The sequence below is a fragment of the Telopea speciosissima genome, chromosome 8, assembly GCF_018873765.1.
Source record: "Telopea speciosissima isolate NSW1024214 ecotype Mountain lineage chromosome 8, Tspe_v1, whole genome shotgun sequence".
Classification (NCBI taxonomy): domain Eukaryota; kingdom Viridiplantae; phylum Streptophyta; class Magnoliopsida; order Proteales; family Proteaceae; genus Telopea; species Telopea speciosissima.
In genome coordinates this window covers 55,832,350-55,856,703 of record NC_057923.1, presented here as the reverse complement: position 1 = coordinate 55,856,703, position 24,354 = coordinate 55,832,350, and the positions used below count along the sequence as shown (strand labels likewise).

The 24,354-nt window shown below is 37.7% G+C and overlaps 1 protein-coding gene and 1 long non-coding RNA gene across 3 annotated transcripts; one reads left to right on the top strand and one right to left on the bottom strand.

Moving 5' to 3' along the window:
- Positions 1-374: 374 nt before the first annotated feature.
- LOC122672711 lies at positions 375-19,279 on the top strand. Its single transcript, XR_006334463.1, has 3 exons — positions 375-405; positions 13,669-13,686; positions 19,144-19,279. It is a non-coding gene; the product is annotated as an uncharacterized LOC122672711 (long non-coding RNA).
- On the bottom strand, positions 18,470-21,846 carry LOC122672710 (alanine--glyoxylate aminotransferase 2 homolog 3, mitochondrial-like). Of its 2 annotated transcripts, none has more exons than XM_043870188.1 (9): positions 21,590-21,846; positions 20,995-21,225; positions 20,741-20,911; positions 20,291-20,434; positions 20,006-20,185; positions 19,623-19,848; positions 19,164-19,277; positions 18,966-19,052; positions 18,470-18,663 (listed from the first exon to the last, which is right to left on the bottom strand). In XM_043870188.1, the coding sequence occupies exons 1-9, from the start codon at positions 21,812-21,814 to the stop codon at positions 18,620-18,622; spliced, it is 1,422 nt and encodes a 473-aa protein (XP_043726123.1). In that variant the 5' UTR covers positions 21,815-21,846; the 3' UTR covers positions 18,470-18,619. The 2 variants fall into 2 exon arrangements, with proteins under 2 accessions (XP_043726123.1, XP_043726121.1); XM_043870186.1 differs by lacking the exon at positions 18,470-18,663 and adding an exon at positions 18,789-18,860 and having other exon boundaries at positions 18,904-19,052.
- Positions 21,847-24,354: the final 2,508 nt, after the last annotated feature.

Sequence of the window (24,354 nt, the reverse complement as noted above, 5' to 3'; positions counted from 1 at the left end):
AGGTTTTATTTGGACAAGAAAAAATAGAAGCAGAAGAAGAGCAATACAGAACATATCTTGATGGCCGGGGCTTCATCTTCAGTTTCATAATTCGTATGGTTTGATGAATTTAATATATATTACCTGTACGTGAGAAAACCATTTATCATCAAGTTTTAGATTGAAATTAATGCCATTGTGTTTTCTTTGCATGTTAATCCTTATTCGTTATATATTTGGACCCGAATTTTGAACTGGTTCAGTAATTTATTTGGGTAGATTTTGCTATCTTGATTCTCAGATTTGAACTTGTTGAAGATTTTGCTGTTCTTTACATTGGAGGGACCTACTTGAAGATTGACAGGTTTTTCTTTGGAGGTGCAGGGTTTTTGCTGGAGAGAGAGAGAGAGAGAGAGAGAGAGAGGGGTTTGCAGGTGAAAGTGACGAAAGTCGGAGGTGGGGACAGGGGCGGGAAAGAGTGGGGCTGAAGTTGCAGAGATGGGGGAGACGCAAGGGTCAGAAAGGTCAATCCAGATCCTCTACACCGTGCAGCCCAGACATAGTGAGGCGTGCAGTGACCGCCTTGCCCCTGCCCAAACGCCTTGCCCAAGTGGGGGTAAGGCAATCATTACGTGCCTCACTGTGTCTGGGCTGCACGGTCCTACCGGGCAGCTTGGCAGTAGAGGATGACGATCCAAGAAAGGTACCATACACCTAGACTAGTTCAGCAGATGAAATTTGGCTGCTACCCGGGTTGTTCAATCGTATGCGTCAACTTGGAATCCCTAGGGTATTTTGGAAAATATTAAAACCTAAGGGGGTATTTTTGAATCCAAAGGGAAGGGAATTGTTCCAAGTTGACGACGGGAACATGGGTGCAACCCGGGCTGCAGCCAAATTTTTTCGATTTCAACCACTAGTGTATATTCTCCCATGGCTATTTATCTTTATCTTTATCTTGGGAAAAATTTTCATTTAATCCAATTTATATGTGAAATGACATGATTCACCCATGCGTTATACTGCGTTAAATGACTTTTGAACTTGGCATGGATCAGAGGAATCATCTGGATCAGATCAGTACCGGTGGAGGACGAAGGACGATATCGAATTTGGGGTGATCCGGTATGGACCAAGGATAAAAAGGTTAAAAAACCATTTTTTAATTGAAATCTAGGGATAAATCTATCCAATCCAAATCGATACTGGGCAATCTAAATCGTTATTGAATCGGTATCCACCGAGACTGATCCCATATCCGATACCAATTCCATAAATCCTATTCTCAACACAAAACCTATTAGACTCTGTATGGTATGCATTCTAGATTGATTTCACATTCTCAAATGTTTAAAACAAAAAAAAAAATCCCAATGAAGAGATTAGATTGCAATTAGGATCTAAGCTTCCAATCCAACCAGGATTTGGAACCTTTATCGCCCCAAGTAGCATTGGGGTGCACCGTGCATACATGGGCGGTGCTGCGCCGCACGATACATACAGCACCCCCAGTAGTACTGACGGCGATAATTTTCCCAGGATTTGCACCATTGTTTGTCCTATAATTAAACTATTAGCAGTTATCATGCCAATCAAGTTGCTTGCTTTGTGAGGGCATAAGCATGAACTATGTCGACATTCTCAAGCTTGCATATAACATGCAACTCTACGGACGGTTTATTCTTTCTTGTTACTATCTGACAATGAGAACATAGTGTCCTCCTCAGTAAAATAAAATAAAAGTAATGGGTAATTTGGTAATTAAATTGATATTTTCCTCGTTTTCCACGAATTGTATTACAAGATCTGACTTCTCTATTCCCAAGATCAATTCCCAATCTATAGAGAGAGAGAGAGAGAGAGAGAGAGAGCTCAAAGAGAAACAAAGAAAAGAAGAAGATAAAAAAAAAAAAAATGTCGAGAATTGAGGTTGGGATTTCTATTGTGTTGGGAGTAATACTGAGGAAGAGTATTTGCAGAGTTGTTGAACTTGGGCTGTTTTTAATGGACTTGTCATCGGTATTTCCATCGGAGATCCGGTACCGCACCGTATATCGGCAATCCACGGCCTCAGTTTCCGGCAGCAGGTATTCTCCAATGTCATCGATGGTCGCAAGACCTGATAGGTAGTGACTGTTGTTGCTCTCATGCCCATAAGTAATCAAGCTTTCTTGTATTAATTGTATGATTTGTTTCCAAATCTAAGAGTTTGTCAATGAAACCATCTCGCATGTTTTAGGCTTCCCTTCTCTCTCTCTCTTTCCAGTTTTTAGTATGAATGTAGTGGTGTTCATGGGAGCCTTCATCTCTTGCTTCTTTTCAATGGGGGGGGGGGGGGATTGGAGCCTTTTTTTCTTCCAGGTGTGGATGTTGTTACAAAGGAAGACACGATATTTTCTGAAATAAAAGATCCCATATGTATTGATGCATCTATGTGTGTTTTCATTGGCCCATGTGTTAGTGCAGGAGCTATACTACCAAGCATTGATCTCTTGCCCCCCCTTTTTTTTTTGTTTTTAAATTCCTAATTGAAACAGGGTTTCAAAAATCGGAATGGATTATTGGTTAGATCGGCTGATTCGGAGAGGCCGGTCTCTTTTAAAAACTAGTGCAATGTTTGGTATACATTCCAAGTGGATTTCAAATTCTCAAGTAACAATAGTAAGCAATTTTTGGGGGTGTTTAGCAAGCAATCCAGGGTTAATCACAATCTTATATTTCATTCTAAGATTAATTTTTTTGGGGGGACGGGGAGAGGGGGCATGGTTTTAGTGCGAGGTATCGGAACGGGTATCGATAACCCGTAAAACCAATACGCCTGAATCGGACAAAAATACCCCTAAATTTCTTTAAAAAAAGAATTTTCTGACAATTTTACCCATTATTCGTACCATGCTACCGATATGATATTGGCACGGTATCAGTATCGATGATTAATAAAATCGATACATATCACCTAATACAGATGATACGATACCGATACTAAGAACCATTGGTGGGGGGAAGCGGTTAAGACAGTCTAAGATTCAATGCATAGGATATGGATTGTTACAGATGCACAATAGGCTAGATTATCAGAATCTCGATATCGTGATTGAGATTGTCGTTTGTTCTTTTTTGTCGGCTCGGTCGGGCCTAGTGGAGCCACACCATTTTTTCTCCACGTAGTTTGACTTGTCTGAGTAGATTGTCGGATCTACATATGGCAGGCGTGGTCCCATCTATAAATGGGTTATCGGGTATTAGTCTTTAATCAGGCTATCAATAATCGGGTTAAATGGGCCTTAAATGGGTTACTGAGCCATTTATTTCTAAACAAGCTTTAAATGTGTCAGGCTGAGTAAAAGGGCTCTAAAAAAGCTTTAAACGTGTTGGGCTTTGTCGGGCTCTTAATCGGTTGGTCCAAGTCGAATGATCGTCAGGCTGGACCTTCGCACTGGGAATGACCGAATAGTATTTGATCTGGGCTTGAGCCCGACATGTTTAACAAATGGGCTGGGCTGGTTTCGTACTTTCTTGATTGGGCTCGGTCAAGCCTACCGATGCAGATTTGGAATTGATAATGCGACACCCCTAATTCGGTTGGTGGTTTTGTAGTTTGGTACCACATACCTTGTATAATATGTAATTATGCGAGCATGTTATTATCATCAAAATGGTAAAGTGAGAAAATGTAACATTCTTTTAATTGTTCATTGTCTTAACCTCAAAAGTTATTCAATAAAAAAAAAAAGGTGTACCCAATTCACAAGGGTCTTGCCACTACGAGGTCTAGGGAGGGTCATAATATATGCAGCCTTAATCCCCGGTTCCCAAAGAGGTTGTTTCCCAACTTAAACCCACGATCACTAGGAAGTAGGGGTGTAAATGAATACCCGAAATCCGTTTCCGTATCCGTTTAGCACTATCCAAATCCGTCCGAAAGCTAAACGGATGCGGATATGAATAGGCTATAGCTATCCAAAAAGCTATATTTACATGTAAACGGATAAAATATCCGATCCGTATTTGTGCCCGTATCCGTTAAGCACTATCCGAATCCGTCTGATAGCTAATCGGATGTGGATGCGGATATAGCACTATCCGAGCCGAATCCGATCCGTTTACAACCCTACTAGGAAGTAATGGAGCAACCTTACCGTTCCGCCAAGGTCCGTCCTCTCCCTAAAGTTATTTAGTACAGAAATTAAAAAAAGTTTTTGAAATAATTTGAAAATGACTTGTTATTATGTCATTACTAAGAGTTGCATATTTTTTCGAGTAATCATAGACAATGACATGATTTACCCTCATTGAAAAACAAAGTATTATACCAATCAAAAGGTCAAAAACGTATTACGATTTTTTTTTTCACCTAACCTTGCTTACAACAAGATTTTTTCCAACAGATATATATACAACGAGAAAATGATTTTAAAACATAATATATTGAACTATGGAAGAGCAAAAGTATGAGGCAAGGTGTGTTATATATGGATCTGATTTTGTTGGTAAGAGGACGTATGTACATGCCCTTGATGTAGGTAATTTATAAAATATTGACATGTAATATTTTAAATTTCTCTTGGTAGTTAATAAAAAAAATTCCCATGTGTATTGGCATGCATCCCCATGTATATCCATCATGCATGCGGTTCTTCATGCCCATGTATATAGGAATGGATCATTTTGTGTCTTATAGTGGTCCTAAACATGAGGTTGTTAGGAGTCCATTTAAGCACGTGTCATTTAACAAGTTGGGAAGGGTAGATAAAGAAAAAAAAAAAAATCTTAATTACTAACTATGATAAATAATATAATATATAATTATATTATAATAAATAAAAGGGTGGTTATTAGGAATCCGGGCAATTTTTTAATATTTTAGGGGTAGAAAAAATAAAAAGGAGGTAGTGTCTTATTTTAATAACATAGAAGGATAGACCCACCAATATTTATGTAAATTATTAATCTAGGCACTTTTTTTGTTTTTGGAGAGGGGGTTGGTTCGTCTGTCTATCCATGTACTTTATTTCATTTTATTAATCTTCATTACTTCAAAAAAAAAAGTGCGAGTTTCTTGAAAGGCAAAACGACACTGGTGCATTGGTGGGATATCCATCTTTCATGGGGTTGGGTGGTCATTTTGTACCTCTCTGTGTCTACGTGCATGGGCAATGCTGGTATGCTGCCTTTCAGGATTTTTTTTCCCAGAAATAAAAAATTAGAAACAGGCAGCCCCTACCGAGATGGGCTTAGAATATTAAGCGCACTATAATCCCTACAAGGATGGACTTAGGGCCTTAGGTTGTATTTGGTATGCATTCTTGGAATGCATTCCAGGTTGATTTTGCATGCAGTGCGAATTGACCTAGAATGCATTCCAAGAATGCATACCAAACACAACCTTAGACGGCGTTTGGTATGCATTCTAGGTTGATATTGCATTCTCGGATAATAAAAATAGTTGTTTTTATTGCCCGAGAATGTGAAATAGACCTAGAATGCACACCAAGAATGGAAACCAAACATAGCCTTAGTTTTACAGTGTTATAGGGGCTGGCCTTAATTTGTCAGCCCAACCCAACAGTGGATGGGCTTAGAATATGAAGCCCATTGTAGAAGCCCCTACAAGCCTAATAGCACAACCCTCCACACCAGCAGGCCTCCTCCCTCTGGATCTTTATCCCCTGCAATTCCCTGTCAGGTACAGTTCCTGCGGTTCCCTAACAAAAGGGGGGGGGGGGGGAAATGACCATTCCACTCCGAACACTTTGCCCGGATGGGGTACACCCCCTCTTATTAGAGGCACTCGGAGAACTGTACCAGTCAGGGAATCGCATGAGATATTTTTCCCCTCCAGATTCCATTGGGAAACCTACTTTCTTAAGTCCCCAAATTATCTTAAGCTGGTCTTCTATGTGCCAGCATGACAATGGGTGGATGGAATCAAAATTCTTCCTCTTGTGACAAGCAAACTTTCAGATAAGAAATGAGGAAACTTGAAACTTGACTACTCTACGAAACCCAAATAGGTTTTGCCTTTGTGCAGTTGTACTTGCTTAAAACTAGGAATTTATAGGTGAATGATACAACCTTAATTAAATCCCTAACAAGCAAGCTGGTAGTGAAGAATCAAATTTTAAATGACATAGTGACTTGCACATAAATTTGGTTGTTTTTAGTGAAAACTAGCTTTGAAATGGTATCCAATAAATTTACCAACATTTAAAGTTGAGCATTTTCCTAAGTTTAAATGTGGGTGGGTGGGTGGGTGGGTGGGGGGGGGGGGGGGCCTCATGATGCTAGACTGCCAGAGTGTAATTTTCATCTCACTTTTTTTTTTACTCTCTCCAATTCTAATATGTGAGTCCCATGTGGATGATACCTTTTTAGGATAACCATTGGTGTGGTATGTAGATTCCTCTCCACACATATGTCATGCGGAACCATCCCCTTTCCCCCTCCCCCCCTTTTCTACAAACCCATGATGGGGAAATTTTTTTTCCTCGATTGAGGATCAAGAGAAGTATAATCAGAGAAAGAAAACAAGTGGTGCACACCATCTGGGTGTACAACCCTTTCGCACTCTTTCCTCACGTTTCCCTTCTGACACACTCTCTCCTTGTTATCCTAGTCTACTATTTGACAAATTTTTTCGCATCCCCCAATTGGTTGGTCTGCAAATATCAAGGCACACGGGCAATGTATTGATCCCTTGCCTTTAAAGGGAAAAAAAAAACCTACAAAACCAAAAAGAAATCCAACAACCAAGGAGGAAAGGTATCTTAATAAGAAAAATCTTAACCTGATCGAACAATCTCTAATAGCAAAAGAAAAGGTTTGTGATCCTAATTCTAATCATCTGTGGATAAGGTTTAATTATGTTGAGTTGAGTAGAAATGAAGTATTTTGACCCAAAATTTGATGGGTGTAAAAAACAAAGGTTTTTCAATCCAACAATAAACAAATTTGGCTCCATTTGATTGCAATGAAAATTAAAGGGAAAGGAAGTGAATTATTAAAACTAAAAGGAAAACTTTGGTAATCATTACCTAACATGATTGTATAACTACTTCAATTTCTTATCATATTTAGTTATGATATTTTTTAAATATAACTTTTATTTTGCTTTTCAAATCCAAAGAAATTAGATTCAACGTAAAGTGAATTTTTATAACCAAATATGGAATAGTTTGAAGTTAGTAATATAATCATGTAGGATAATGATTACAAAAGTAGCTTTTTAAGGTTTAAAATTTTCACTTACAGATCCTTTTTAGGACTTTGTATCCAACAATCTTGACTGATGGCATCAACTCTCTCCATAGCTCAAAATTATAATCAATATAATACAAAGAAATTTTTTTTTTTTTTTTGTTTGATAGATAATACAAAGAAATTTTGGTTATGCACATTTTTTTTTGGTTAAGATTTTCGTTATGCAAATTAAAGCAATGGAAAGCCCTTGGATCGTTTCTTTTGTTTGATTAAAGATCCCTTTTTTTTTTTGGTGGTAAGCAATCCTTGGGATCATTTTGAGGATCCAAATAAGTCACCATGTGGTCCATGTTGTTAGATTAAATATGATCATAACTATTAATCTTCACGGTGAAGGAATTTGCACGTCACATCAAAAGGTGTTCTGAAAAAATATCATTTATATGAGACTCATATTTTTAGAATAAGTGAGAGAAAATAATAAAAAATTATTCATGTGAGAAGAAAATTGTACACTGTCGTGGCAATCTTTTTTCTCTTATTTTAAATAGTCGAAAAGGTTAAAAAAAAAAACAATAATAGGAGGGGGGAATCAGAATTTTATCACCTCAATTTCTGACACATTCAATTTCCACCCTTAAATGATCAACACATGTCACCCCCAAATTCCAATGGTCAAATTTGAAACCACATTTCACCCAATTAAACAACCCTAATCCTCTTTCCCGCATTTCTCTCTCCTCTCTCCACTCTTTTTCGTAAGGGGGAAAATCTTGGGGGTGACATGTGTCAATCATCTAAGAGAGAAATTGAGGAAAATTGAGGGTGATAAAAATCCGGGGGGAATCACTAGAGCATAAAAGGGGGGGGGGTGTAGGAAAATTATCACATCAATTTGCCTGCCCGTCAATTTCCTCAATTCCCTCTAATAGAGGGAGGTGGACCCCATCGAGACAATGTGTTTAGGCAGGGGATAGAATGGTCGTTTCCATCCCCTATTAGATAGAATTGAGAAAATTGAGGGGCAGGTAAATTGAGGGGATAAAGATCCGAGGAGATCACTAGAGCATAAAAAATGTTTGATTATTTAGTGTCATATCAAATTAATGTCTTACCTTGTTTTAGCCAAACATTCTTGCTTATTTTGGGTTCGTAACCTGATTTGATTCATAGTTTCAACTTGGCTAAACAAGGAAACTAGGAACAACCACTAACTTATTACCAAACTTGCCTCCTGAAAGTCACTGAAAGTATGGTCTGCGAAAGCTACTGGTCTACATGGATTTCTTCTATAATTTTGATTTGTATGGACGATCTACCTCTCATGTGATCAATAAAGTTTTACCAAAAAAAAAAAAATGTGATCAATAAAGTGTCTTGTTAGGGTTAAGGTTTTAAGCACAAGGTTGCTTAAAGCATTACACCCTGAGTATCTAGTTTGGAATACCTAGACTGCTGGCTCCAGCTAGTATATATAGGGAAACTAGGATTTAGGTCAGATGGATTAATTACTAAATTGCCCCTCACAGCCTGGGCATTAACACAAGTAGGATTATATTAGAACATATGAAGGGATATTACATAAATACCCTTACAATCTCCTCCTATGTTCTACATATATCCATTACACATGTATAGGAACCATTGTTCAATCAGTAATTGAATCAATATAAATTGAATATCAATAATCCAATAAATCAAATAAAAAATAAGTAAACTTCAAGAAATAAAACTAAGGTTTTAGATCAAAACTAAATCCAACAATAAATTCGAAGTTCCACATGCAAGTGGCTAAACCAAAAGAAATAATCAAAAGAAAAAGTCCTTGCAATCCATGTGACTTTACTCATCAAGTAAGTCATCCTCATCGAGATCCAGATTCAACCATTCTCCTCCATCTTCGCCATTCTCTGTAATTTGTCAAATATGAATTTCATAAGATATTATGAATTCAATCATTTGTACAATACTATTTAGTTCAACAATAAGAACTTAGTACATTTCATATATGGCTGAAGGTAAATCAAAAAATAATAAGCATCATCATCAAATTTCTTTACAAGAACTCGATCCTATATAGTCTTTATCATAAGGACCATACTATGTTTCCATTTGGAATACTGTGTTCGTCATATCAGTCATAGATTTATGTTGTATCATCAAATTTGGAATGGTACACCATACTATGAAAGACATGTCATCAAATTTGAAATGACATAAAGACTAACACAATATCATTGAAACATATCAGACATTTTTCATATTTCTTTGTGGAATAACAAAGTAAGGAGACTTCACATGAAAATTTGCTACACCATCAAATTTGGAATGGTTTCACAAACCCCCATACTTAATAACCTAACTAAGTTATCTGAAACATGTAAACTGTCCCGAATGCTTACCAAGGCTAGATGAGATTCGAATAATTCAAAATAATACTGGGTTAGGTTAAGACCTGATTAAATGGTCTTTAACCCCATCTCCCCTGTAGTTTTGAATGTTCGATCTTTGTTCAATCCCTTTGTACGGGCATCTGCCGTATTATCCTTCGATCTCACATCAATCAAAGTGATAATCCCTTGTTTTGTTCTATAATTCAGCATGGCCAGTTTCAGCCTGATGTGTCTCCTCTTGCCATTAAAGAGTGAGTTATTCACAATCGTCTTTGTTGCTTGATTATCACAGAATATAGATATATAGTTTAACTTAAAACTCCTCAATGGAATATCCATGATCAGATCTTTTATCCACTCTGTTTCATCTCCCGCAGAAGCTAGAGCATAAAGTTCCGATTCCATAGATGACAGAGCAATACTAGTCTGTCTCTTGGATTTCCATGCTACAGTTGCTCCTCCTAGTGTAAATACATAACCACTGGTGGATCTGCTGTCTCTTAAATCTGAGCACCAAGATGCATCAGAATATCCTTCCAAAGTTGGAGGATGTCCAGTATAATATAAAGCATAACCTTGAGTACCCCTAAGGTATCTCATCAGCCTCGATAGGGCATCCCAATGCTCTTTTCCAGGATTACTGGTGAAACGACTCAGCATGCCTACCGTAAAGGCTATGTCTGGCCTAGTACAATTCATTGCATACATGAGACTACCAATCAGTTTAGAATAATCTAACTGATTCACGGTGTCACCTGTGTTAGGTTTCAAACGTTTGTTATAGTCATAGGGTGTCTCAATCGGTTTACAATCACTATATCCCCAACTAGAAAGTAGCTTCTCAATGTAATGAGTCTAACTAAGGGTGATCACTTGCTCACTGAAGCTTACTCTCATCCCAAGAATGGTGTCTACCACACCAAGATCTTTCATGTCGAATTCTTTGGACAAGGTTTCTTTAATGTCACTCACTACAGAGAGATCAGAACCTAGAATCAACATGTCGTCTACATACAAGCAAATAATCGCGACCTTGTTTGACTCAGACAAAAAATAAAGGCACTTATCCGAGTTGCTGGTTTGAAAACCAAGGCTCTTTACTGTCTTGTCAAACTTCTCATGTCACAATTTAGGTGTTTGTTTAAGACCATAAAGAGATTTGTTTAATTTATAAACTCTTTTTTCAGAACCTTCCATGACAAACCCTTTAGGTTGGTTCATGTAGATTTCTTCTGTTAGGTCTCCGTTAAGGAAAGCCATTTTTACATCCATTTGATGCACAACATAGTGCTCAATAGATGCTATGGCAAGAAGAATCCTTATTGTTGCCAAATGGCAGACCGGGGAGCAGATGTCAAAATAATCTATCCCTCTCACCTGTTTATAGCCCTTAGCTACTAATTGTGCTTTATACCTGGCTATAGACCCATCCGGATTAAGTTTCTTCTTCAGTACCCACTTACACCCTATTGTCTTGGCCCCTCTAGGCATATCAACAAGGTGCCAGGTCTCATTCTGCATTAAAAAGCTCATTTACTCATCAATGGCTTCTTTCCATAACAGTGAGTCCCTCGATCTCATCGCTTCCTTATAGGTGGATGGATCAGCCTCTAAATGGTAGGTCATAAAATCCTCACCAAAATTCTTGGGTACTCGATCTCTAGTAGATATTCTTATAGATTCTGATTCAAGGAGCATTGTGGGAGTAGTGTCAGAAACAATTGGTTCAGATTTCAAAAGTGATTCTGTAACCACTTTAGTCAAACCAGGCAAGGTCAGGCCTTTATCTCTAAGGAATTTATCCTCAAAGAATATAGCATCCCTAGATTCTATCACCACATTGGTTGATAGATCCAAAAATCGGTCTGCAGCACTATTTTCTGCACAACCTAGATATACACAAGTGTTTGTTCTAGTTTCCACCTTAGGTCTCCTAGGGTCTTGTATCCTAACATAAGCTATACAGCCCCAAACCTTAAGAGTGTCATATCTACAAGGATGATTATGCCATAGTTCATAAGGTGTAGAAGTCAATTTTGAATGTGGTAGTCTATTTAGAATGTGATTTGCAGTCAACACTGCTTCTCCCCAATAGCAAGAGGGCATGCCAGCTGTCAATAGCATGGAGTTTAATATCTCTGTTAACGTCCTGTTCTTTCTTTCACCTATGCCATTTGATTGAGGTGAGTAAGGAGCAGTAGTTTCAAGGATTATGCCTGCAGAGGCACAAAATTCCTTGAACTCTGTCAATTTGTATTCTCCTCCCCATCACTTCTAAATCTTTTAATTTTCAAGTTCAATTGATTTTCTACTCTATTCTTGAAAATTTTAAAAATTTCAAATGCTTCATCTTTAGATTTTAACAGGTATAAATGACAATATCTAGAAAAATCGTCTATAAATGTTATCAAATACTTTCGACCTCCTCTAGTTGTGTAGCTTTTAAAGTCACAAATGTCAGAATGTATAAGTTCAAGAAGTTGAGTGCTCCTAGAAATCGGTCTGAACGATTTTCTAGTTATTTTGGTTTGAGCACACACTTCACATCTGTTAAATCTAATTGAAGTGTCTAATGGTAAATTATGAGTTTTAGCTAGTTTGAGCATTTTCCTATAGTTCACATGTCCTAAACTACAATGTAGTATTTTGGAATCAAGTGAATTATGGTTAACCTCGTTTATTGTCTCATTAGCTAAACTCAACCTAAACATATCATTTAAATTATAAGCACATCCAAAATAAAAGGAGTTAACAGACAATGTTACTCTACCACTGCTAAAAATAATAGACATGCCAGAATTAAACAAAATTCCAATGGAAATTAAATTCTTTTCAAAATCAGGAAAGATTTTAATATTTTTCAAAGTTAATATTTTACCTGATGATAGAACCAGGTTCGCTGTCCCTTGTTGAGCCACTTCCACGACGTCTCCATTTGCTTTAAGATTGTTAGGGTTAGGGTTTTAAGCACAAGATTGCTTAAAGCATTACACCCTGAATATCTAGTTTGGAATACCCAGACTGCTGCCTCCAGCTAGTATATATAGAAAAACTAGGGTTTAGATCAGATGGACTAATTACTAGATTGCCCCTCACAGCCTGGGCATTAACACAAATAGGATTATATTAAAACATATGAAGGGATATTACATAAATACCCTTACATGTCTTTCACAGAGGAGGAAAAAGAGGAATTTTGGTAGCTATGTAGTCTAGTGTCCAAGCATAACCATCTATTTTGTGCCATGCAAGAGTCAAATTAACACGAGAAAGTTAAAAAAAATGTGGGTGGAGAGTGGAGCATGGTTTAAAAAAATAAGGGTATCGGATTGGGCGCATCGATCGATCTGTAGAGTTTGGTTCCTCTGCACGTATATGTGAGAGGCTCTGAGATGTACGTTCAGCTAAACGTACATGCAGATGATCCATTCTCTGATTTGTATTGGTATCGGATCATGCCTGATATCGATACCTATTTGATCCTACATCGGTGGAATGGTTTTAATTAGGGTATATCCATCTCAAAAATTGTTTTTAATAAAAAATTAAGATAAAACCATCCGATTCAATGTTGGGTGATAACATTTCTTAAGACCATGGAATGAAGAGTAGAGAATGGAGATAATAGTTGGAAAATCAGGTTTTGACTTGGGCGAATCATCTGGAGTCATGAAAACTTGCCTAGTTTTATGAGATGAGCAAACTATGTTCAAGTCAATCGGAGTTTTTATTGACTCAGTATTTTCACCCCATTCATGTAAAAGTCTCCAAATGTAATTTTTATTTTTTTATGAGTCATATACTATTCATAGACCATAAATTTAATCTACAATTAAACAAAACGTTAAAATTTTTTGTTTGTTGTCTTCAATGTTAGTCGCTTGTTTTGTTCTCACTTTTGTAGCAACCATAGTTTCAGTCTCTCTTCACTCGAGGAAGAGTAGGTAGACAATAAAAAAAAATAAGTAAAAAATGACTTGCTTTGACTAAGTTTGACTAATCCAAATCACGAGGTTTTCTTTTCTTAATCACGTAGATCTAAGAAATTACTAAAAAATATATATATATAATTTATATTCTGTCTAAAAATGGGAAGAGAGAGAGAGAGAGAGAGGTAGGGGTGCCCTCAACATGTGGAGAACTAGTCAGCCAACACCTTAATTTATGGGGGGAAAAAAGGGGTTAATTTTTCATGTTAGATGTAGATGTAGTATGATGGGGAATGTCAAAAGCATGGTCGTGAGAATGAATTTGAATCTTTCTTTCTTTAACCCATCTGTCCCATAGAGACACAAATTTTGCGGCAGATTATCTAACTAATCAAACTCTTTAGTAGATCTGTGTGGATCTCTCTTTCTCTCCCCTGGCTGGCTGGCTCTGTCAAACATTGTTTTGTTACTCCGATGTGAGAAGAAGTAGAATCTGCATCCAGATACGCAGGGGTTCGCAAAATGATTTCTCTGCGGCCCCCCATGAAAGACGGAAGAAATCCCATTTCTATTGATGCTTTCACATACGCTCCCATTGGCCCTTGCATTGGCACATGATCATTTTCATAAGAGAGAAAAAAAAACGCTATCTGATTGTGTGTGGCACACGGCCCCTGCACCCAGATATAGAGTCACATGAAATGACCACCGTGCCCCCATGGAAAGGCAAAAATTCCTAAGGGCGCAATGATCATTTCACACAGCCCTATTTATGAGCGTAGGGGCTACGCACCACACGCAACCAGAGAGTATTCTCTTTCCCAATTAAAATTCTCTAATTCAAATATGAGAATTTGGATATGCTGGAATTTTCTATGGAAGTAGACCTTAAGGTCTCATTCTCACATGTCAATTATCAATCCATATAAAGTTTGCCAAAGAAGCAGAATAGAGCATTGAGAAATTTAGATTTATAGGGAATGTGTTCTGCCCAAACGGGTGTGCGAAATAACCACTGTACGCAGTCTCATTGGCGGTGGGGCTTGGTGCAGGGCCACACTCCCGGACACAATTCATTTTCCCTTTTATCTATATAACTAAAATCACTCTCATAACATGGGATTACAGGAATTATATTATCGGGCAACATTCTATGCCAGGGAGCGTATTTGGGAACAAGCTGCACCCAGACACATGGGGCGGGATTTGGATCATTTGGGGGGGGGTGTGTCATACAAAACCGAAACCGACCCAAAACGTTTAAACCGGAACCGATAGACTGTTTAAATAAATGGTCTGGTTATGGTTTCAGAAATGCCACTGTTAAGCTAAACAGTTTGGTCCAATTTTAACCAATTAATCCAACGGTTTCAGGCCGTTTAATCCAATTACAATCGATTGTAACCGTTTAAACCAAACATCAAAAGATTCAAAACCTAGCAATAGCAACTACTAAGTACTAACCATTAAGTCACTAACTCACTAAGTCATGTTTCTTCAATAAATGATTTTCTTTCTTCAAAAAAAAAAAAACTAATAACTTCATAATTAATAACTAATTAGTATTAATAAATAGAAGGTAATCCGTTATCTACCCAAAAAAAGATAAAGAAAAAAAGGGGTAAATAGTAATTGAAGGTACAACATTTTCATGGGATTCATCGTCCATTGAAGGTATTTACTAATTAAAAGAGATGCACTACAGGCTATAGTCCATTTTTTATTAAAAAAATACAGGAGGTTTGGTTTGAAAACTATTAAACTATTTAGTAAATAAGGGATGTTATTCATAATCGGCTAACCCAAACCGTGTAAAACCGTGTAGATCCATGTAGTCGAAAATCGTGTATAACCATTTGACCGAAATCGTATAATCGAAACCATTTACTAAATGGTTACGGTTTTGGATATGCAATCGTTTAACTACACGGTCTGATTACGGTTTCTACCCTCAAGTAGTCAAAACGAATCGAATCGAATCGTTTAACCGAAACCGAACCGTTTAACACTAATGTTCCTAGGCTGACACTGAGAGGGGGGTGAATCAGTGTTCAATAAAAATCTTCCCAAAATTGTCTTGACAAACCACACAACTGTCCCTGTAAACACCACCGGTCGGAGCACTCCGTAATTATCGGCTACAGTTCATATACACCCCCAACCTCCAACCGAAAATGGTCTAGCCTACTTAGGGTGTATGCCCATCCTACAAAACAAAGGTACTCCAAATCCACAAGACCATACACACAGATATACATGGTTCAGCTTAAGCCTACATCCACGGGGTAATGCCCAACCCTGGGCTTCGTATATTACCCAACACTCAACACAAATTACAATTTGACTGCAACAACAGTCCAGGAGCCCCTACTCCTGTTTCCAACAACGCCCCAACACTGTTAAGGGCTACAACCCCCCCCTTACAATAGCAACAACTATGTAAGTAATTTTCATAAACACTTGTTGAGCATAAACTCAACAAGGCGTACAACTTGAGAAAATACAACCAAAACTATCATTCCTAAAATCCCATCACATGTAGCTCATGAAATTCATCCCAACAAGCTCTTACAATATAAAGGAAATGGTTTAGAGATTACCAAAATGGACTAAGCCACTTGAAGTACTCCACCAATGCTCTTGGAAGGCTAAACTTTGAACAACTGATGCATAAACACCGTCAATCTGACTTCCAAGTGAAGAAAAGCATCAAACTTCCAATCAAGATCTCCATTAAAATCAAGTTCAAGTTTCTTCAACTCCTCACCTAAGCTTTCTCAAGATTCTCCCACGTTTGAGTCTTTTCTTCAAATACTTTTGATGTAGGGACGTAGAGGGTATTTTGCTGAGAATTTTGATAGGTGGTTCACCCAAAACGGATATCGGACGGCTAAGATATGAAGCTTCAAAGATGGGCCAATGATAAAATTCCATTTGAAATCTTTTATGCACGTGTACCAAGCTTTGACTAAGCATGGAATCAAGGGACCATGGAGGTACACAGATTGTATTAAATGTGGATCGTCAGATTGGAGCAAGACAATGAGGTGCATTGATGGCCATAGATATGGTGTCAGAAGGGTCATTAGTCTTGTCACTATCACCAAGGCATAAACCAATGGATGCTCAAATATTAGAATCTCAAGAGCGTATGTAGAACGCATCCCAAGCTTGTAGAGCTATATAAAAAGTCAAGCTTCATAAAGTAGATGCCACGTTTCGGATTCCTAGAGGTTGGAATCAACTCATATCTTTTCACTTTATCCAACAAACAATAGGATTCCATTATATAGGATCTTCATAAAGGTAACAAAGCATTCATTTAGTGCTTAGTTTTGTAACTTTCAAACAATTGCACATAAACCTTTTCTCAGCTTTATGTTATTTATGAATAAATCCTTAGCTTCCATTATCCATGTCACTATGGACCAAACTCTTGATAAATTACAAATCAAACTCCTGAGACACAAAGTCACCACCAACCCATAACACATTTGAAAACTTGGTCAAAAATTTGGCTAAGTATGGGAGATTTTTATGCTATACTTTGCAAAGTGTAGCAAATACTCCAATTTTCATCTCCTATTGTCTACACCAATACCAAACCACATCACTTCTAATTTATCACTGTTCGACCACTTGACTGCCACCTCAGCCATGTTGAACAGTCTTTGTGCACCTCAATTTTCTCTCTCCTCAAAATAAGGAGGAATAGGCACATAAACACATGCCAACACACTACCATCACCTCAATGAGTACTCACTTGCTTAAATGAGTACTGTCACTTGCTTATTAGTTGATCCAAATTATCATTTTGCCCTTGAGAGATGTAAGAGGACTAAAATGCCCCTAAACACTTCCAAACACTTCCAAGAAAAACATCTCCTAATTTATTTGCACTTGGTTGCCAACAATAACAATACCTTACAACTACTGCCAATGGACCAACTTTTTTTTTTTTGCTAAAGGTCAGCAAAATATGTATTGAATATAATATAAAAAAGAAAAAATTACATTAGCTCACTGAAAATTACTGCTCCCAAAGGGATTACAAAAATCTGTAATATGGCCGCCCCATAGCTTCCTGGGTGACCAGATTCGAAATCCATCTCGGAGTTGTACTCGAGGTCCATGATGATTTGGAGATTGCAGCATGATTTGCAAGTGCATCAGCAGACCCATTTCCTTCTCTGAAACAATGTGTTACCAGCCAATAGACCAACAAACACCCTTATGCTCACCCCCATGTGTGAGCGCACCCTGCGCCCTAGTGCAAAGAACTTTATCCCTATTTTATATTATCTTTAAAGCTCAATCAGGTAACAAAACAAAGGTTTTCTGTTTTTATCTCAAAACTCCACTAGGGCCACCCTTAGAGTTTATTAATAGAAAAAATAATTAGAAAGTACATGGCATGACATCCAACTCCTAAAGCCAAAGATAAGAGAAGCCACATCATCCCTCTAAGAAGACAACGCAAGTATGATTAGCCGAAAAAAGAGGATCTTATCTCCTCTTAGTACAGAAGGCATCTTGTTGGACCCTCTAGAAATGAATGTGAAATGTTATCTTATTGAATTTATTACACAAAACTTGTGGGGGGGGGGGGGGGGGTGAGAACCACATCAACTCATTTGCATTGTTTATTCACTTTCTTGTGATAAACACTGAACAGCTCCTTTTTGGGTGGAGATCTGTATGTGCTGAGATTTTCAAATGTTTCTTTTGAGGTGGTAACTAAGCAAAGTACTAGTTGATTAACAGAGTCAGTCAGTATTAAGGTGCACAGTGTTCATAATAGCTCTGATGATCACCACTCACCCGAGCTAAAAAAAATTCAATACCACAAATCTGAGAAAGGAGGAGTAACCATAGATCACATACCAATGTTCAGTTCAAAATTTGACACTAATAACACATTCTCAGAGAAGCTAGAAGAAAGAGAGCGAGATAGAGAGACAACGAGGTGGTGTCTCCATCATCTCTATGACAGAGTTTACATAATTTTATTCAATTACTCCAAAAGATAGATATAGATTGATAATTAGCATTGACAGCAGATATACATAGATTGATCGACAGGGGATGAGTATTTATCAACTGCATCACCAGAAGCTTCACATCTTCGACATTGTGTAGTCCATCACATCCACAACGAAGTCTGATACCAGAGAAACCAGAGTACCAAAGTGAGAACAAGTAAAAAGATTGAAAGTAAGCATTGGTATGGTGATATATCAATGTTATATACACTTTAGAAATGACCCATCCAACCAATCTGTTCATTTGCTGGTCTGTCGCCTATGGCTGTAAGGTTAAAGGCTGAAAATTTTGTTTGACGAGAAGGAACGGGAGAGCTTGACATTTTGATGGACCATATCTAAAATATGGTATGCAAGATTACATGAGCATGTTTGTATAAATGCCTTAAGAAATCACTCTTACAGTCTAATAAGGTCCTACCTGCGTTGTCCTTCGTGAAACAGAGGGGAGGTGTAATTCTGAACACGTTACCATAAAACCCTCCTTTCCCAATCAGAACTCCCATTTCTACAACAAAATCCAGGATAGAGGGATTAGATGCAGCACAAACAGAGAAGACCACAACATGTGTGTGTGTGTGTGTGTGTGTGTGTGTGAGAGAGAGAGAGAGAGAGAAACCTTTCATCTGATCCATAATGTGCAAAGTTTCAGCCTTGGCTGGAGTTTTCAATTTACGATCAGTGACAAGTTCAACTCCAAGCATCAAACCTCTTCCCCTTACATCGCCGATAACTGCAGGAATGCAGGAACATAAAAGTAAAGTATAAAGATGAATAATAGCATCCATCATGGAAAATATAAAACATAGAGAAAGAAGAGAACAAGAATTCCTAAAACATTCTACACCTCTCAATTCTTGGAAAATATTGTATTATTAAAGCGCGATCATTTCAGCTCATATTTAAACACTGGAGGTTTGAAATGAAAGCATCCAGACCTTTTAGTAAGAGTGCCTACTCACATAATTACTCCATACACAATCAATCACTTTGGCATAGTTATTCAATAAAAGCTAATAGGGAATTAGCACATAAATAAGAGAGCTGCTAAGATGTGGAGAAAGATAACAGGTCTTACGTTCATACTTCTCCATGAGAGAAGTGAGACGCTCTTTTAGATAAGAACCCACCACATGTGCATTCTGCTGAAGATTTTCTCTCTCAATTACTCTAAGAACAGCTAGCCCTCCAGCAGTACATAATGGATTTCCACCAAAGGTATTAAAATAACTACGATAAGTCAAGACTTTCGCAATCTCAGGAGTCGTTACCACTGCACCAATAGGAATTCCATTTCCAATACCCTGAAGACACCAGGTTCAAAAAAAGACACAAATCAATCCTCGAAAGCAGAATGGGACTAAGGATATTTAAACAGATCTTAATTTGTGTTCTATCAAAGGTGTATATTGAACTACATAATAAATTGAAGTATAAAAACAAAAAGCAGAGAGGATTAACCTTTGCCATTGTCACTATGTCAGGCACAACACCCTGGGATTCAAATCCCCAGAAATGGCTCCCAGTGCGAGCAAAACCTGCCTGAATTTCATCAGCAATACATAGCCCTCCTGCTTTCCTTACACTGTCATATGCAGCAGGCAAGTAACCTGGAGCCAACTCTATAATTCCACCAATTCCCTGTCAAACAGGCAACAAATGCAGTTAAATTGAGCATACACAAGCTCTCCTGACTGGACAAAGCCAATAAAAACATCAAGAAAGCTATTAGATTGAGCAATTTACCTGTATTGCTTCACTAATGAAGCCAGCAACACGACCAGAAGTTCCAAAGTCAATGGTCTCTTGGACATCTCTTGCATATTTCTCCCCATCTGAGCCAAAAATACCCCTGTATGGGTCTGGGTTCAATGCATGATGAACTCCACTCTGTTGGCAAAACATAATAGAGTAAGACTACAGGAAACAACAATGAGTTGGATAACAAAGATATACGCCCTAAAATAAAAATTATTTCGTCATAGCCAGTAACTCAGCCAAAAGTACAAGCAGAGCTTATCACAAAGTAGAGGATCAAAATGGCTCTTCCTTGGGAGGCATGGAAGCTACTAAACCGAGGCAGTTGCTCCAAGGCTCCAAGTAAATCAAATTGAAAATTTTGACGATGACACATAACATTGAAAACCCTAGGTAGAAAACGGGAGAAGTGAGTTAATCCACTGATCAAGAATATACCTGAATAACATTGAACTTCCAGATGGATTGGGCAGTGGTTCCCATTGTCCCACCAGCGTTGCCATGGTAAGCATTCCTGAGTGAGATGATATCATGAGCACCAGTATACAATCGAGCCATCATCATCGCCAGCTCGTTTGCTTCAGTCCCAGAGTTTGTGAAGAAAACAACCTACAAATTCAACCCAAAGTCTAATTACTACTGAACCCATTTTACAAACAAAGCGACTAGTACGAAACTAGGAATCAAGATACCTTGAGATCTCCGGGTAACTTGGAAGCCAGAGCCTCTGCAAAATCAGCTATGGCATGATTAAGATAAAGAACGGGGGAGTGCTGCAAGCGGTTCGCCTGATTGACGATTGCTTTCACCACATCTGGGTGACAGTGGCCGCAGCAAACGGTTGCTATCCCTGCGAATGCATCAAGGTATCGACGTCCATTCTCATCGAAGAGGTATTGCATCTTCCCATCCACCACGTTCAACTATGGGAAAGAAAATACAAATTCCAAACCCATTATCAGTAAAACTGTAAAAGAATCCAAAGATCAACAGCAGGATCTTTGTAACCCATCTCGTAAAAATCAGTCGTCACACCTTTTTTCACCATTAATGCAGGATAACTAAAAACGAAAACAATATACCAGAAAAAAGAGGAGGATGGGAGGGAGGAAAGAAAAGCGTTAAAGGTACATTCAGATCCTGTAAAGAATCATAAAAATTGATGGGTTGAAACAGAATGCAGTTCAAACTAATTTTTGCTTGATAAAATCGAAAAAGGGTAGAGAATTTTAACCAAAAGTAATAGATTAGAGTTTTAATGAAAGCAGAATAGGAATAGATTCTTACAGGGTTCTTGTATAAATAGAACATGGAAGGGCTGAGATACTCTTTTCGCTTCTGCAAGATCTCAGCAGAAGATGGTCCCGTATAGGGTGGAGGAGTGTAATCGAAAGGAGGCATTTTAGGAACGACATCAGAACTTTCTCTCTGATGAGCCAATTGAGAGAAACTACGATGAACACGAAGAGAATCTCTTCCTGATAATGCTCTTGCTACTAAGGTTCTCATCATCTTCGATTACTCTTCTCTTCTCCCTCTTTTGTCACACTGAAAACAGAAGAAAAAAAATTAAAAAATTTTTTTTTTTCTCTGCTGAGGAAATAGAGAGAGAGTGAAAATACAGAGATGGAGTTGAAGGATTTATATAGAGAAATCCTGAGGGCCAAAGGCATTGCGCCATTTTGGGCAGGAAAGAACCAAAATTAGTTGATGACTCTCACAATCTCACAAGGTGTCGCACCAATAGTTGAACAGCTCATATCATAAAAAAAAAAAATTCATATAATTTTTTGATCAAAACAGAACTGGTGGATTGAAATCTTTTTTCTTCGCTGGATATCATAGATTAGATATTGAAAACTAACCGTTCACAGGTGGGGAGTATGTTGGTTTTGTAAAACATTGGTGTAGCTTATCAAATATGAATTATGAAACCTAATTATACAAGATTAGGGAAACCTATGAGAGGATGGAAATATTGTCCTTTGTATGTAATGTAAGCAAAAGACATTGCAGATAAGACTTGAGATAGTAGATGAGTAGACGAACTTATCTAACCTAAGGTTTGAGGGTGAACGTGGCGTAATTTCATTTGTTGGAAGGATGGAAATTGTTTCTACTAGGTGATGCTTATCAGAGTTAAAAGAGATCCACAATTTCCATGTGAGGTAAAAATAAAGTTACTAATTGTTCTGCCTTAAAAGTAAAAAAATCAACATACAATTTCAACTAGGGATGTAAACGGATCAGATTTGGATCGGATGTGATCGGAGTCAGATATTCCTGGCTGAATACGGATATCTCTAAACAGATTCAGATGCGGATCGGATTCGGATTTTCGATCATCCGTTTACATCTCTGTCTTGTGTAACCCGGACCTTTCTCCCCTTAGCAGATACAATTCACTCTCAATCCATCTCTTAGATCATGATTCTCTTTTCATCATATTCTAGAACTTGTTTAATCTTCAAAAACCCTCAAAATCATTATTTATTTAATTTTTTATTATTAAGTATTCAGATTTTTTTTTCGGACGGATTTTAATCGGATTATTTTTTGGATATCTCTAAACGAATACGGATGCCCCTAAACGAATATGGATGCGGATTCGGATTTCGGTTATCCATTTACATCCCTGATTTCAACTACACATGAAATACAACCTTCGTTTTTTTTGGGGAGAGGAAGCATAAAGTACAACTTGCAAGCATGGTTCAAGGTATTGGTATCGGATTGGTGGATTCATATCGGTATCATGGTATTGGTAGAGATCGATATTAATTTTTAAACCATATGATATCGACCATATGATATTGATCTAGGGTCCTGAACAAGGGTAAAATATAAATAAAACGGATTTTTATTAACATTTAGGGGTCAAACTATCCGATTTGGACTGATACGGGATGATCCGGATCAGTATCATATCAATATCGATTGATTTCAATACTGATCCTGATTACTGAAACCCTGCATGCAAGTGCCCTAAGCTCCCTCTTTCTCCGATATCTTCTCCACATCTTCCGAGGCCCTTGGTCTCCCTTGACCGTGGCGTGGGTAAAAGAAAACTTAGTCCTTTTTTTAAGCAATATCATTTTTGAGCTGACATTGTGCATAACTTTTTTCTTTTTACTGGTGAAGGACCGTATTTTTTTTAATCACTGTAAAAGAAAATCTTCTTCATTGATGACATCACTGTGTTTGGACATTTCTTAAGGACCAATGAAGGGTTCTCATAAAAAACAAAAAAAAAAATGACTATAGAAGGGCATTTCGATCCTTCAACATATAAGTGGAGCTTAGATTCATGGGTGAATCCTTAAATGCGGGTGAAGGGGAAAACTTTCTCCATCAATAAAATACTAAAGCATATCTTCTTCTTTGAAGGCAATGTTTAAAATTTTGGAATCAACGATGGGATTTGCCTCCATTGATTCTGGTTCGAATTGACTTGAAAATAAATTGGATTTGGCTGAAAACTTGGAGAATGGAATAGGAAAGAAATACATATTTCTAAAGATCTTTGATTTTTCTTGCGACTCTAATGACAAGCACAGTTGAAAAATCAAAATTTTTTTACTAGACTAGCCTTTTAGAAAACTTGACGACTTGGCCTGGTCAAACCTGGTCAGACCGAATCGTTTTTTTATTATACAATAAATAGTTGTCCCACCCATAAACTCAAAGCAACATGCATCAAAACAAGCAAAACTAGTTTCCAAATTGAGAGAGAGAGACAGAGAGAGAGAGACGTTATATTGTGCTTATGAACTTTGAAAGGTGCAAAGTTCTATAGGAAGTTGAAGGGTTGTGGAGAAGGGAAGTCAAGGGACCCAAGGAATATTTGTTTGGTCTTTATTGTTTTAAATGTATATATAGACTCAATAGTCATCTGCGGAAGTGATCATTTATGTATTTTAAAGATTGACAAGACTCACCTAGTTAACAATGACCCGGGTAAAAAAAATCGAATTTTACTTGACTCGGACAATTGATCATCGAACCACATCATTTTCACCTTGGCCGAGTTTGTCTCTCGACCAAGTTTTCCA

Excerpts from the sequence above, each read along its gene's own strand:
- LOC122672710 (XM_043870186.1), bottom strand. The coding sequence starts at position 21,814 with ATGATGAGAACCTTAGTAGCAAGAGCATTATCAGGAAGAGATTCTCTT. Across the intron at positions 21,226-21,589 it reads TCTATTTATACAAGAACCCT|TTGAACGTGGTGGATGGGAA; the intron begins GTAAGAATCTAT and ends TCTTTCCCATAG. Across the intron at positions 19,849-20,005 it reads ACATAGTGACAATGGCAAAG|GGTATTGGAAATGGAATTCC; the intron begins GTTAATCCTCTC and ends TGGTGTCTTCAG.